General features: G+C 39.0%; 1 protein-coding gene across 4 annotated transcripts in view; it reads left to right on the top strand.

The window, feature by feature from the left end:
* Window positions 1-16,778, top strand: part of LOC114456104 (formin) — a 78,132-nt gene that overhangs the window by 43,577 nt on the left and 17,777 nt on the right. For all 4 annotated transcript variants that reach the window (XM_028437644.1, XM_028437643.1, XM_028437646.1 and 1 more), the window contains 6 exons: window positions 5-134; window positions 219-365; window positions 450-509; window positions 1,442-1,562; window positions 9,319-9,411; window positions 14,350-14,401. In XM_028437644.1, coding sequence (XP_028293445.1) covers window positions 5-134; window positions 219-365; window positions 450-509; window positions 1,442-1,562; window positions 9,319-9,411; window positions 14,350-14,401 — 603 coding nt within the window. The remainder of the gene's footprint in view (window positions 1-4; window positions 135-218; window positions 366-449; window positions 510-1,441; window positions 1,563-9,318; window positions 9,412-14,349; window positions 14,402-16,778) is intronic.

Genomic DNA, 16,778 nt, shown 5'->3' with positions numbered 1-16,778 from the left:
CTAGGTTTCTTTACGAGCTCTCTCAGATTCCCGACTTCGCCGGCAGGGCGCACTGTATCATCTTCCAGTCACTGTTCCTCGACACCATCTCCTCCGTACGTCGCAAGGTGGAGGTCATCAGCAACATTTGTAAAGTAAGAACATTAAGACAAAACGCAGGCTCAGATGGGTCATAAAATATATATGATGACCTATTAACGTGTATGTGTGTGTGTCAGGAGATGCTTGAGTGCGACAGCTTGAAGGATGTATTGGGTGTTATTTTGGCCTTTGGGAACTACATGAATGGAGGAAATAGGACGAGAGGTCAGGCTGATGGCTTCGGACTGGAGATTCTTCCCAAGCTGAAGGACGTCAAGAGCAGAGTATAACACATTAATAAGAAGCTTACGATCAGTGCAAAGTCTTTAGATTTTTGTCTTAAATGATTTTTTTTTCATCATCTTCAGGACAATCGGATGAACTTAATGGATTATGTGGTTTTATACTACTTAAGGAATTTTGACAAGGTCAGAAAGTGACAAACATCATAATATCAGTTACTCAACAGTCCATGTACCCTTTGTTCTTTGGTCATTCTGTTTTAGAACAAAATCTAAATAACTGTTTTACTTAAAACCAAAACAGAAATACAGAAACCAGAAAAGCAGCATTTTTCTGTTTTAATATTAGAATATTAATGGTGAAATCTTGTTCTGTTTGTGAGATATTTGGATATTTACGGGAAAATTAGAGCGAAAGCTTAAGCACGTCACATTCTGTCAGAGCGAACAGTGTTACGGTTTAAATAGTATCCAAATAAACAAGTGACTGACTATCCACTGTGAGGCTAGTGTGAGGAACAATAGATGTTAGAACTTCTACTATGATTTTATACTTTTACAAAAATAATTACAGCTTTTTTGAGGGCAGTAAAAATATTATTTTGCACATTTTAATACCGCTAGCCACACGGAAGTTAATCACAAGAAACGAGGAGCACCATTAGATTCATTACACCACCTCTGGTTCCTTTAATCACATATCATGTGTGCGCGTTTCATAACATCCTGTTTTTGTTTTGACTTGTTTATGTATTAATAACGTTTCAATTCACCAGTTCATCGGTAATCGTTGCTCCTTTTTATGTCAGGGAGTACAAGTCTGCCCCCGTCTGTGGGTCCTTTCTGAGTGGTGAGCTTAAAACATAAAGCTCTCGTCCCACTTTGCATTAAATATCCAAATATCACACAAACAGAGCAAGATTCAATTTTAAAACATGAAAAACGCTGCTTTTTTGGTTTTTAATTTTTCTGTAATTCTGATTAGGTTTTACCACACCATTTATTTGTTATTTTGATTTGGTTTTAAAGCGGTATAACCAAAGAACGAAGGGTCCACGGATTCCCAACATTTGTTGGCGTTATTCATTTGCTTTTCATGCTTGTTCTTTGTGTCGCAGCATGCAGGTACAGAAAAGAGCACATTCCCTCTGTCTGAGCCTCAGGATTTCTTCCAGGCCGCTCAGGTCAAGTTCGAGGACCTCACAAAAGATGCCCGAAAACTAAAAAGAGATCTAACAGGTAGGAGTGTTTCCAAGGTGTGTAATAGTAATGTATTCAGGTTCAAAGTTGGTAAGTGTTGGTGCTGGGGGTCGTCTTTGATTGTTAATCCCTCTGTGTAATTGTGCACATTACCATTTCTCACCAGAGCAGTTTAGATGTAAATGTACGTCCCATGGACTCCACCTGCCCTCCACACACAGCTTTGAGGGTGTGTTTAGGACCTCGAATGGCCTGAAGGAGTTTTTCCTTGTTTCCAGACGTTGTATCTTAACCACGCTGTCATAATAACACCCGGGCTTGTCCTGCTTTAAGCCCAAAAGCAAAAAAAAAGTCTCCAGGCTATTAGAAAAGGAGTAAAGCATCTAAGGAAACATGAGGTAGTGAGACAATCAGTGGATTTATCAACAAATAGTCCTTTTGAATTGTTGAGCCAGGCAGGCAGTTAGTCTTGGTCGAGGGCCATAGTGAGGTTAAAGGTGATGCCCCTCAGTGCCCCTTGTGTCTGTGGTTATTTAAATCAACCAATAATATGGCATATGAAAGCAATTAGATTTGCTCCACGGCTCTCACGACGTCTTTCAGATTGCTGTTAAAGCCCTCTCCTCTCTGACCCCAGGGAGAAATACAAAGAGTCCACTAAAGCACCCAGACCCACCTCAAGCTATCACTCGTTTATTAGAGAGAAATGGAAGAGCTAAGGACAATAAATGCAACATAAGCGCCCACGTATTTGATCTTTGCTGCGGTACAGTCTGGCACAGCAGTCCTCTGGGGTATTAGCAACGCGCGGCCAACGTTGGATCCTGGATGTTTGGTGAGCTCCACCTATGACTCCCACCATTTTTATTCTCTCCAGTCACCGGGAATAAATATTTATGCCTGGCTGTTATAAACCAGCCTAAAGAAAGCAACTGTTCCTAATTATAAAGCTAACACAGATCATTTCCATCCCCATTGTGAACACTGGCTGACACCGAGAGGCTAACATTGAGTCACGCTTTGGTTGGAGCCAATCGAAAGCTGCCTGCATCACTTGATCCTCAGTTGGAGACGCGAGTGTCAGGCAGTGCCTGGTTTTTCATCTTTGGATTGAAAGTGAATGTAATTCAAACACTCAGTTATAACCTTTAATACTATGTACAACAGAATGCTCTCAGCTTTTTACATCTATAGTGTTTGTTTTTAAGCTTACTAAACATTTGAAGGGCGTATTGATTTCCCCCCGTCTATTTTATTAAACTTCTTCCAGTTTGTGTGTCACCAGTGAATAGTTATTGTGTATTTGTGTAGGATCTCTGGCTTTATGTAATCTATCCCACAAATTCATACAGTATTTTTATTTTTTGTCACTTTTTTGCCACAAAATCAGCTTTTTTCTCACTTTTTGAGGCTTTTAATTATGACTAAATCGTATTCTATTATTTGTTTTTAAACTTTATGCACATTTAAAGGGCTCATTGATTTATTTTCCCTCTGTTTTATTAAATTTCTTCCAGTTTGTGCGTTACCAGTGAATAGTTATTGTGTATTAGTGCAGGACCTCTGGCTTCACATAAAAAAATCCAGCCACAAATTCATACAATATTTAACATTTTTTGTCCCATTTTTGCCTCAAAATCAGCCTTTTTCTCACTTTTTTAGGCTTTATGAATGAATGATCTTATTTTATTATTTGTTTTTAAGCTTAATGCACATTAAAAGTTGCACATTAGGTTTTTTCCCTCTGTTTCATGAATATTCTTCCAGTTTGTGCGTCACCAGGGCATAGTTATTGTGTATTTGTGTAGAATCTCTGGTTTTATGTAATCTAGCCCACAAATTCATATAGTATTTTTATTTTCTGTCACTTTTTTGCCACAAAATCAGCCTTTTTCTCACTTTTTTAGGCTTTTATGAATGAATTATCTTATTTTATTATTTGTTTTTAAGCTTAATGCACATTAAAAGTTGCACATTAGGTTTTTCCCTCTGTTTCATGAATATTCTTCCAGTTTGTGCGTCACCAGGGCATGGTTATTGTGCATTCGTGCAGGACCTCTGGCTTCCCTTTTTGATGAGCGTCTGTGATGCTCAGTCAGACCTACGTCGCTGTCCTCTGTCGTCTTCTTCACGGGGCTGCACAGAAACATGATCCTTCTTTTTTTTTGAAGGGGCTTCCTGTTTAGGGAGAGGGGGATGACCTCAGTCTGTGCTGGTCTCAGACGCTTAGGGATCTGAACCTGCTGTTGGACCTTTATTTTAAAAGATGATGATTCATTTCAAGATTTTAATCAACGTGTGCATCAAACTTTCCTTTGTGGTGCTAATGGTTAAATTGTTGTGTTCTTTGTGGGCTTTTGGTTGTTTTTTTTACCGAATGCCTACAAATAAAAGTCTTGAACTTTCTAGTAATTGGACCAGACACTTTGACAGGGATGCTACCAGATGAAATAGGAACAAATAAAAAGGAACAGTCAGAGCTCATTTGCTGCTCAGAGGAGTTTAGTGTTTCATGGAAGGTCTGGCTCGGGTTAAGCATTCATCATTGTAACAAATCAGAAAGTGTCTTGATTTTAAATGACCCTTAATGTCAGGTTCAGGCAGAGCCTTTAGCCTGACGTCCTTCTTTACGATGGCACCAAACGCATGTTTAAAAAGTCCTCATGCAGAAGTACTGTGACCTTTTAAACCACGCTTGATTTATTGACTTGTCCTATCGCTTTTTCCAATTGATAATTCTTTAAAAATACATTTAAAATTACTTGTTTTTCTCTCTAAAACGTTGTATTTCTATTACTGAATTAAGCGCTGTGAGACTATATTAGTTTGGGGCACATTATCTCATCTCAGAGTCTATCTTTCCTGGAACGTCAGCCGTTATTTGGGGATTCAACAAGCAAAAATTTGGACACGTTTTGAGTTTAGATTAACACAGACTGATTTATTGAAGAGAAGAAATGGCCTAACTTGCTTTTTCATGCAAAGTCTGACATTTCTCTGGAGCAGAAGATAATCTGCATTACTGAGAGGACACATTTTAATGTCGATGAGAAGGAGCACTGTTCTTGTCATGATATCACCACTTTATCGGGGGTTAGATTTGAGTCTTCAGGCAAATAAGCACAAAAGCATTTCTTGTTTTCTACATTAGTACTTGTGTATTTCATCAAAATCATATAAAGATATGACAAAATTTATTTATTGACTGCAGCAATGGCTGGAAAACAGGATGCTGAAAATTGATTATTTGTTACTGTAATGTAGGAAAAGGGGTGGGACTAATAAGTTTATACTTCTGCTTTCAAACACAAAAAGTATGTGTATGCAGTAATATATGTAACTAGAATATTTGCAATTATAATTAGCATTAACCTAGCATTAGCAACATTAGGACTTGCCCAGCATTAGTAAGTATGTACGTAATTTATTTATAAAGCGTGTTTTGCAGATAAAATGAGAAAGTGCTGTACAGAGCTGTGGAAAAATTAATACAACAAATGCAACATCACAATAAAATAATAAAACATGGGTGCATATACATCATAGGAGCAACATCATAAAAGGATAATAATGAAAATAAAATCCAGTTAAGTGTCCACACAGTTGAGCTCTCGGAGAGGCTGGTGCAGGTTATTCCAGAGTCTGGGGGCCGCAGCCTGGAACTCCAGGTCTCCTCGGGTTTTGAATTTAGTTTAGGATCTTTAGGAGACCCTGGTCTGAAGACCGAAGGCTGCACCCTGAAGTGTAGGGGCACAACAAGTCTGAGATATATTGAGGGGCCTGACCATGTAACGCTCGGAAAGTCAGAACTAAGATTTTATACTCTATTCGAAACTTAACTGGAAGCCAGTGCAGAGTAGAAAGAATGGGGTGATGTTGGATGTTCTGGGAGCACCGGTTAAAAGTCTGGCAGCAGCGTTCTGTACGATCTGGAGTCTGTTTAGGGTTGACTTATTAAAACAAGTGAAAACAGAATTACTGTACAATAGTCAATGCGAGATGATATAAAAGCGTGTGTATGACCAGTTCCAGATCAGATTTTGCTCACAAATGCCTCACTGTAGAGATATTTTTCAGGTGGTAAAAACAGTTTTTAGTCAGTTGACGACAGTGACCCTCCAAAGACATGGACTGATCAAACACAACAAAGGTTTCTGAGGCTGGTTTTCACAGATGAGCCCAGATCACCAAGGGAGTTTTTAATCAGAGGGATCTTTTTATCAGGAGCAATGATCAGAGTTTCTGTTTTGTTTGAATTTATCTGGAGATAATGGAATGACAACCAGTTTTTGATACAGGATATACGATCTAAGAACTCAGATAAAAAGTGAAACTGAGTCATTAAAGGAGCAGTACAGCTGGATATCGTCGGCATAAAAATGATAGGACACATTTTTAAAACCACGGATCAACCGACCAAGAGGCATCAGATACAATAAAAACAAAACAGGACCCAGAACAGAGCCCTGGGCTACTCCACATGACAGGTTGAACATAATGGACATAACATCGTTAATAGCAACATTAAAAGTTCTTCTATTTATATATGAAGTAAACCATTGGAGAACAGCCCCAGAAAACCCCATCTCAGATTTAAGTCGATTGATCAGTATACTGTGATCTACTGTGTCAAAGGCACAGACTGTGTATCAACCAGAGTCAGCAGCCATCACTTTCCGAAGAGCAGTTGGCTTTAGCCTAGCATTTATTTATTTATTTTATTCATTTCTTTGTTTAAGTAGGGACAGTACATATTAATGAACCTTCAAAAAATGTAAATATGCCAGATTGTTGCCAACGGCTTAACCTAGCAATAGCATTAGCCTAATTAGGAGGACAACACTGACTACAGATGAGAATACACAAAAAAGGACGGTTCAGAAGAAATCAAGAATGTTTTGACCAGAGAGACATGTAAACCCATGTAAATTTGCGATGGTAAAACAGGGGACGGGACCCGGATAAGCAAACTGCTTCTCTCGTCTCCTTTTTCGGCATGTACAAAAAAGAAAAAAAAAAAAATGTGAAAAAAAAAAAAAAAATAAAAGTGAATGTAACCATGTCGGAAATAAACTGAATAAATAAATAAATAACATTAACATTACCCTAGCATTAGCCGAGCATTAACCTAGCAATAGCATTAGCTAGCATTAGCCTAACATTAACATTACCTTAGCGTTAGCCATCAGACAGCTGAATATTTTAAAAGTTAAATGGTTGAAGAATGGCTGAACAGCTGGAGCTCAAAGTTGAAGCCGTTAAATCTTCAAATTCCCAATCGAATTGAATACAAGCGCTTTTGATCAAAAACATTTATAAAAAAAAAAAAAAAAAAAAAATAACTGTTTGAAATCACAAACGTACAAGCACCCCTGAATTTTTGACAGATTTTGGTCAAATGCGCCAAAATTCTGTGACGGAAGAAAAAAATGGATAACAACAGTGAGGATTCCTCCTCCATCCTCACTAATTATTGTTTTATTTTTGGATTTTTCTGGAGGGAAGCCATCTGCATCAAATCTTTTGTTTATTGTAATATTGTTTCTAGTATTATTCTAGTATATCATCATAACAGTATATTTGCTTTTTCATCCTCCACAGCTTTAAAAAAAGTGGTGAAACTTAATGGACACATTTATGAGACTCAATCTGTCATCAAACAGCCAGCGCAGAGATCATGTGGTTTTCCACAGTCTTCTTCCACTCTTCAGCATTTTTTAATCCACATTGCATAGTTAAGCTGTAATGGGAGTTCTTGCTCACTGTGGTAAAAATAGACATTTTTCTAGCTAATGTTGCCAGTATTACCAAGTGTTTTTTGGATCAGAACGCTAAATCCTGAAACAGAAGTCGGGATTTATTTGTTTTTCTTACTGTTAAGTCGGCACCCGCCCCTTACCGCCTTTACCCACAGCTGCTGAATCCATATTATGTAATTTGTGAGTTTACTTCACGTCTGAAAAATGATGACGTGGAGAGTTTATTGAGTGGAAGATGTGTTTGTTTGGTTGGATCAAACTATAATAAATGACTGTCATGTTGTTGTTTTTTTTGTCTCAGGTTACAGAATAACAACATTTCAGTTTTTTGCAAGTATTTTGTGTATATTGTAGTTTATATTATATCGTACGCACTGATCGTTTTAAGGAAAACATCTCTGGCGTTGTTGGTAATCTCAAAAAGTTGAAATTCCCGCTCACGTCACATCTCTTTTGTCTTCATTTGTTATTTTTTCTTACTTTAGAAATGTGATTGATAAATGTTTGGTTCCACATGAATCAAAGAAAAAGCTTTTTAAATGTGCTGTATTATTAATAATGATATAAAGACTTTTGCTTGTTGAAATTGACATATAAAAATAAGGTATTTCAAATTGAAGCTTTGAGAGGTTTTTTTTTTTTTTATTTATTTCTCACAGCTGCTGGTGTTTTTGTGGGCTTCCTCCTTGCGGCCTCTGCTGTCTGGACCGCATTTAAAAGAGAGCCGCCTCCAAATTGTAAACTTGCTGTTTTGAACACTGTTTTAATGGGTCCTTTTGAGTCGGGGGGATTTTTTTTTTGTTTAGGAGATGTGGTTTGTCCCGACAGGCTTTTTTGTTTTGTCATGTTTATATGGTTATTGATTCTTTTGATAACCAACTGGCTCTCATTGTTCATAAATTTATAAGGTGTCCTGGAATCCAGACGGTGTGACTTAAGTGTAGTTGCCGTGCATAAGATCTGGTTTTAATTCCTAATCATGTTTCCACTGATTTATTTATTTTTTTTAAAGACGAGCAGTAAATAAAAGATGTAACAGACGCACTTTACCGAGATGCAGGTGCAAACACTTCACATGCAAACACGTGAGAGCCAATCTTGGATCTGAAAGCCGCAACACGATAAAGTGGGAGGGCGGCCAGACCTGTTAATGCTCTTGTTCTGTTGCAGAAGTATTTAGCCATGCAGTCATAAGCAAGTAAAGGTATTTATTGCAGCCATTAATGACTTACAGATTGGAGGATTTCACCAAAGTTCCTTCAGCAGGCGTCTGTGTGTATAGTAACACAGGCTTGCGTTGGGAGGAAATGGGACAAGGTTTGGCTGGAACAAGCTCAGTCAAGGCTGTTTCCCCCACCACGACATTGTGTGAGTGTGATCATTTAGCACGAGGAGGGAAAAACCAAACATAGAGCCCATCTGGTCCACTCGCATCAGCAGAGAGCACTGAGGGATACAGCACAATGTAACACCATTTTTAATCCAAATATTACAGCATTAATTGTACAATATTCAAAAATAAGTGTGTTTTTTTTTTTTTTTGCTTTACCTCAAGTATCATCCAAAATCATACAAGGTGACGTAAAAACATTGCAAGAATAAAGTTAGACTCTTAGTGCCAAATGCAGGGTGTACTCCCAGCATACAGACATAGAAACACACATGTAAAGCACTTTAGGAGTCCAACAAACATGTTTTTGATTGAGAAGAAACCAAAATACCCAAAAAGAAACTATGCAGGCACAGTCAACACATGCCGACCCAAACGTGGACCTTACTCCTGTGCTAAACATGCACTATTAAACTCATATGCACCTGAATCTAAATAAATGCTTTACATTTTAAAACCAGACTTTATTTTATGTGGTATTGATGCCGCATAACTTCACTATGTTGCCTGTCTGCAGCCATGCTTTATTACAACTACTAGTTTTTATGACGCATGTGTCTCTATTCTCTAGCCTTTGTAATTTTTTTGCGACTTTGGTCCATTTTCTATATAAACATTTAATATGTATTTTCTCCTTATTCACTAGCGTGCGATAAGGAAGTCCAGAAAGTGTGTTCGAACTCATCAGAAGAGCATCTTCAGCCTTTCAAAGAGAAGATGGAGAGTTTCATCTCTGCAGGTGGGTCCCGCCTGTTTACCATTGGATTTTCACAATGTGTTTTACTCCTAATATACATTTTCTTTATATTTATGATATCCTTTGGAACATTTTCCAAAATGCCAATTTTGCTGTGTAAATTTTAACCCCAATAAATAAAGAAAGAAGATACTGTATCATTGGCTATTCACTATGTTTGTGTAGTATCTGTTACTATCCACACCATATCAAGCACAATGACAATCTCGAGCAAAGATGGGCCACAAGGGTCCAGTCAGGTCGGCCAATTCTACACAAAAACAATCAAACAACACAACATTTGAAAAGTAACTACAAACAAAAGGCAAATTAAATGGCACGTTAAAAAAAAGTCTACTAGTAAACTTGTGCTAATGAGCATATTTAGCTCATTCTAAAATGTCGTAAAGGCCCGCAGTCCTTTTTATTTTTGTTTATTGAGCGTTTTAGTGATAGCTGCTAAAACCAGAATCCCTTCATGACCTGTTACTTTAACAAAAAAGCCAAACACGTTGTTTTGTTTAGAGCTAGTAGATGTTTTTCTTTTCTGATTTACCTTGAAATGTTTCAAGAACAACAGGTTTGATGGTAGAAACAGATTGAATCTTCTTTTTAACAAAGGTGTATCATCGATTCATGACAGTAGTGATGGGGCGTAACCGTCAGATAAAGACGGGCGCCATGTTCCTGATTGTTTGCAGATCTGTCTATTATGATGTTGTCTCTTCAAAGATGAAACATTCATTTAAACAGAAGATTTACAACCAAGCAGAAAGTCAGCTTTTCAAAGCTTGTAGAAAGGCCCCGTTTACAGTTTGACACACAGCATGGGACTTTTTTTTTTCTTTCTTTTTTTTAGTTATTGCTACGTCAGGCCGTCAGCTGGTCAGAGGGGGATCTGTCTGTTGGTTGCATGTGTGTTTTTGTTCTTGCTGAGAGAGGGCGTCTCGGTGTGCTGTAACACAGCATGAGGACAGGAGTCTACAGGCCCGTAGAAGGGATCACATTGCTCCTAACATGGTCCTCATGTACTCTTAGCTTCCATAAAGCTGGCAGGACATCCCTGGCTTTGGCCTTGTAGAGCCTGGCTGGCCTCAGTGGATCACTGTCAGAGACCACCATGACAGGAGCAGCACTTCCCAAACACAGTGATCATCTCACTGTCTGTTTGTCCGTCTGGTTTCACTCCTGGATAATGTCGACTTTGGACAAAACGCTTTTTTTTTAGAGAGTGTTATCAATCTCTCAGTGTGGATAACTCATTAGGGCTCTGCCTATTGCCTATTGGATTTTTAAGAATATTTCATTTTTTCTGAAACTATGTTTAACTCATTCAGTGCCAGGCATTTTCAAAATTTCTACCCTCAGTGCCAGCCGTTTTAGAGCATTTTGACAAATTTTTAAAGACCCACAGAATATTTTGTACAATGACAATCTGACATTCTGAAAGATTAGACTCTCGACTTTCATCAGAAAAAATATTTTTGTCTCTAGCTTGTTTTGTTCTTCCGTGATCAGTAGTTGAATAGAGGCAAGTTTCACACAAATTGCCAGTTTGTGACAAAAAGCTGAGAAAAATGGCTTTTTCTGAAAAAACTTATTAGTGACTTTGAAGCAATTCTTTTTTTTTTTTTTTTTTTGCTTTAGTGACACCTCAACGTTAGTTTCCTACTATAAAACTACAAAACAACACTGAGATTGGGCTTTTGATGGCAATAATATTATTATTTTGCTATCTATTTCAGAGTTGAATGGATTTCTTAATGTATTTTGGCCGTCCTCCAAGTCTCTCCCCCCGTCATTCTCCACACACACAACTTCCTCCTCCTCCCGGACATGCCGAGTGTCAGCGCTTGCCCCATTTTTTTTTATTGTTTTATCTTATCATTGCGACACTTTTAATAGTCCACTTTGGTTCCACGCATGCTCTGATGGAGTGTGCGCTGCTGGGAAATTCAGCATCAACTCTCGTAGCGCCATTTTCTGTCTCGTAAACTCCTTTCCTCTTCCTCTGAGCTCTGCACATCGCGGGTGATCTCTCATCCAAAGGTGCGCTGCCGCCACCTACATGTCACCAGTTGGTCACTATATTGATGTACAAGTTAGATATTCAACGGAGAGCTTCGTCACACTGTCTCCTAGCAACCTCAGCCAAAAAACACAATTCACGTCTATAGACGTGAATGGCACTCAATTAGTTAATAATAATAATAGTGCTTTTTTTGAGGAGACTCAAAGCTGATACAGAGACCATTATTCATTCACACCAGTCACTCACATCAGTCATACCAGTGGTGGTAAGCAACATTGTAGCCACAGCTGCATACGGACAGGAGCATGGCTGCCATTTCGTGCCTACAAACACCTCTGACCACCACCAACATTCATGCACAATTCATACCCATTCATATGAGGCAATGTGGGTAAAGTGCCTTGCCCAAGGACACAACGGCAATGACTTGATTAGAGTGGGATTCGAGCCCCCAACCCTTTGGTTATTGGATGACCTACTCTACCACTGAGCCATGGTCGCCCAATGGTTCTCATTGGACTTTCTTTTTAATTTATTTGCACAAACTAATGATTTGATCTGTTTGCAGGAATTGATATTGGATTATTGATCAGGGTAACTCCTAAATTCAACCTAAACCTCTTTGGTTTGAACAAATTCATTTCAAAATCCCAATTGACAAAATCCTAGTGGACAAATGACCAGTTGACAGAATCCCAAACCCATTATTAGAAAAGTGGACGAAGGTTGACGACGCCAACACCTTACCATAACCCGAACCCTAATTGTGATTAAAATTATTGTTGAAAAATATGTGTCATTACTTAATATCATAGACACATCTTGAATGCTGTGCACCCCGGATGAATAAACAAATGAGCTGCTAGCCGTGCTTTGGAAGGAGCAGAGGATAATCAGTGTTTCCAATGATTTCATGACTTCTAACAAGCAAAACAAAGCAACAGTCCTCACATCAAAGAGCGTCCAAAGCTCTTAAAGCCTGACTCATCTATAAATGGGTGAATATCTCACCTAGGTAGACGCTGGGGCAGCTGACTTACAGATACATGTGTCAGACACATGATTTCACATATTGAAATTAATTTAATTGGAATGTGAGGATGGATGTGTCAGCGAAGGATTCCTTGAGTGAGACAATTTCTCACTCATAACAAACAAAGGACAGATTGTGTCTGAGTAGCTTTTATGCATCTCTCACCAGAGACCGATTAACCCAAAACTCACTTTTTTTTTTTTTTTTACCAGGAAAACCCAAGCTTGTTTCTACTCTTTTACAGATTATTTTTTTATCTAATTTCTAAGATAAGAAGGAACTCTCTGAATTGATCGATCTTGATCGTATTTACTGATTTATTTCAAAGCACTTGTCAGTTTTATCCTCTTTTCGTCAGTTTAGTGAGGATTTTCTCTGCGTTAAAAGATAAAACACAGAAGCCGCTTTTTCATATGGGCACCATTTTTACGATTATTCATTTGAAATCCTCTGATGATGATCCACCTGGCACTTTCTTTTAATGCTGAAAGTAAACCATGACTAATTGAAAACAAAATCCTGCCTTTAATCTCAGCTGGCCCTGGCTTTCCTTCAAAAATCCACGTGTTGTCACATCCTCGGTGCTGTCTTTGTTTCCTGTGAGTCAGGAGGGGAAGTGCATTTGTTAAGATGACTCCGAATTACATGAATGAATGAGAATTTACACCAAACGTTAAAAAAGCCTGTTTTTAATGAGGGATGCATCTGTGTTTAAATGGACTTTAGATTGAACGTGGAGAGGAGAAATTTTATGGAAAAAGTCTTCGGCATCCCTCGTGATGCTGAGGACTTTGTTATCCGACTGCAGGCTAAAGCGGTGGTTTGGAAAAGTGTGTAAGAGTTTTAAAGCCTCAATTTATTGTCCCTCTCAGCATGCACGTCTCATAACTTTCTAGTTAGCGACTAGTGGTTTCATGTTTACACAGGGAGCCTTGGAAGAGAAACTTCACACATCCTCCCTCTCTCTTTCTCTCACTCGCTCTCCTGTGCCACCTCTGCACAGTCGCACCAGAGGGGTACCTCAGGCGCCAGCCTGACCCCCACTGAGACTAACGGCATTGGTCACGGCCCCTCTGCTCTTTTCCCCTCCCCCATTTATCCCAGACATGGCCACCCCCTACCTTCATTAGGTTTACCTCAGCCCCTTTGCCCACATACATGCAAAAAAAAAGTAAACGGGCTAGATGATCGGAGGCTTTAGCTCACCTTCTCCCAGTAGACCCCCAAACCTGCCTTTGAACAATTTTTGAGAGACTTCCCCCTCTTAAATCTTCAAGTAGGAAAGGTCCCCCATCATTGTAAAAAGGATGAATCTGGAAAAATGCAATAAATCTGAGATCACAGGCTCTCGCTGGCCCTAGATAAATTCTTGCACCTCGGCCTGGACCGCCGCACACATCTGCCTTGCATTTAAACACTTTTACATGGAAGGAGTCCACAAGAGCTTTCAGTTCCCAAGCCTTTGTATTGAACCCTGTACTCTTGCTTCAGCTTTGCCCAGAACACACACACACATACACACGTCTGTGCATTGACACAGTCGTGCACCAATGATCGCCTGTGCAAACACCGCCACTTCTCCCCCTTTGAGTCCAGGCGTCAAAACACTCATGCGTCAATACACAGAAGCACTTCAAAGTTTACAATGTGCTTAATAGTCACTTAGATAAAGTTCTCACTGTGTCAGTCAGTGACATCTCAACCCAGAGGACTACTTCTTCTCCTCCTGTCAGCTAACAGCTCCCAGAAACAGAGCGTCGTCGTCGTCTGGTTTCCCTCTTTTTTTCAAACTGCTGTCAGTAGAAACATGCATCAACATAAGGTTCCTAATATGTCCTGAGATCTATTGACTGTTTTGTTGTTGTTTGTTCTGCAGCTGAAACGGAGCATTCAGCTGTAGAGGACCAGTTAAATGCAGCTCAGAAAAGGTAAGAAGCTCTTTCATAACGTCTGCTTTAAGTGATTATTTATAGCTGCTGGAGTACTGTACATTTTCTATCAGATTAAGACACAGTGTCGGCCGCAAAGATCATTTGCTCAAAACAAAATGTAAAAGGTTGAAATTCCAGCTCGAAAGTTGTTTTGCACTCCACTCCGTTTATTGACATTGTCGGAAAGGTTTGGCACATTGCATTGTGGGATGTAGAGTCTCCTAGACTGATTCATAAAAGTGTTTTTTTACATCATTCTTATTTATTGTGTTTGAGCCACACAAAACTCTGCCAAAGTGACTTCCCAACACATTTCTGGTGTTTTCACAAACTGAAAGTCAATGGGTGATGTTTATTTTGGGTCTCACACAGAAACATCTGAATTCTGCCGATCTTGAAAGTGTCACCAAGTGAGGGGATATCACAGGGAAAAGCGGGAACAAACTAGAACAAAAAATGGTGTCAAGCCAATCGCTGTCTTTGTCTGGAGAAGAAACACAAGAAATCACAGTAAGAATGAAGGAGAAACACTTCTATGCATTCGGCTACAGGACTTCACATCCCACAATGCAATGCGCCAAACTTCCCCAACAATGTCTAGAAGCAAGCACTTGGGATTCTTGACAGGAAATCACGACAGTATCATCACTGTCAAATATTAACCAAATATAAAATGCTCAACTTTGAATATATAGTTGTCAGGTATTCTAAAGTTACTATTCAAGATTATTAATAATGTGCCACCTTCATCACTGAAAAGGTTTGTCCAAATTAACCTCTAATCAGATGGTCAGAACAACAAGGTCAACAGTCAATGGCCAATGTACCAAACCAAAACGAAAAAACAGCATTAGGACAATCGGCATTTGCTTTAAAACTGTCTCAGAATGGCAAGGCAAGGCAAATTTATTTGTATAGCGCATTTCATACACAAGGCATCTCAATGTGCTTTACATGATAAAACATTCAACAGCTTCAAATCAATAAGAACATTTAAAATCATCATTAAAATCAATTAAAATCATCAGTAAAATCATCATGACATCAACAACATGACTAAAAATCTCTCTCTCAATCATATGCAGTAGAGGTAAAAAGTGCCTTTAACTTTGATTTAAAAATGTTCACATTGGATGCTGACTTCAGCTCTGCTGGCAGTTTGTTCCACTTCTTTGCAGCATAACAACTAAAAGCAGCATCACCATGTTTACTGTGAGCTCTGGGCTCCACTATCTGACCTGTGTCCATAGATCTGAGAGACCTGCTGGGTTCATACCTGACTAACATCTCACTGATGTATTCTGGACCAAACCCATTCACAGATTTATACACCAGCAGCAGAACTTTAAAGTCTATTCTGAGGCTGACTGGGAGCCAGTGTAAAGACTTAAAGCTGGAGTAATGTGCTCTGACCTCTTTGTTCTGGTTAAGATACAAGCTGCAGCGTTCTGAACCAGCTGTAGCTGTTTGATGCTCTTTTGGGGGATTCCTGTCAGAAGACCATTACAATAGTCCAGTCATGGACCAGTTTCTCCTGATCTTTATGAGTTATTAAACCTTTCACTCTGGAGATGTTCTTTAGGTGGTAGAAGCTGTTTTTGTGATAGATTTGATCTGACTGCTGAATGTCAGATCTGAGTCAATCAGAACACCAAGGTTTTTGACTTGGTCTTTAGCTTTTAGAGACTCAAGATACTTGCTGACACCAGTCCTTTTTTCCTTGTTACCAAAGACAATCACCTCCATCTTGTCATGGTTTAGTTGAAGGAAGTTTTCACTCATCCAGCAGTTTACTTTTTCTAAGCAGTCACACAACACCTCAATGGGACCATAGTCATCTGGGTTCAGTGATAGATATAGTTGTGTGTCATCTGCGTAGCTCTGATAATCAACCTCACAGTTCTGTAAAATTTGTCCTAAAGGAAGCATGTAAAGGTTAAACAGAAGGGGTCCAAGAACAGATCCCTGAGGAACCCCACAGGACAATGGTAATCTGTCAGATTCAAAGTTTCTAATGCTTACAAAATAACTTCGCTCTTCGACTTAAACCATTGCATTACTTTTCCATTTAATCCAACCCATGTTTGCAATCTGTGCAACAAAATTGTATGATCTACAGTGTCAAATGCAGCACTTAGATCCAACAGAATGAGAACAGATAATTTTGCTGAATCAGTGTTCAACCTTATGTCATTGATCACTTTGATAAGAGCAGTTTCAGTGCTGTGATGAGAACGAAAACCTGACTGAAATGTATCAAATATTTTGTTGAATGTTAAGAATTGACTCAGTTGGTTGAAGACCACCTTCTCAATGGAACCAACTGCAACGGCACTAAAACTATTAAAAGACTTAAGACAATTTTGCCTGGATG

The sequence above is a fragment of the Gouania willdenowi genome, chromosome 22 (assembly GCF_900634775.1).
Source record: "Gouania willdenowi chromosome 22, fGouWil2.1, whole genome shotgun sequence".
NCBI lineage: Eukaryota > Metazoa > Chordata > Actinopteri > Blenniiformes > Gobiesocidae > Gouania > Gouania willdenowi.
The sequence above is the reverse complement of the archived record's forward strand: the minus strand, read 5'-3'. Positions and strand labels throughout refer to the sequence as shown.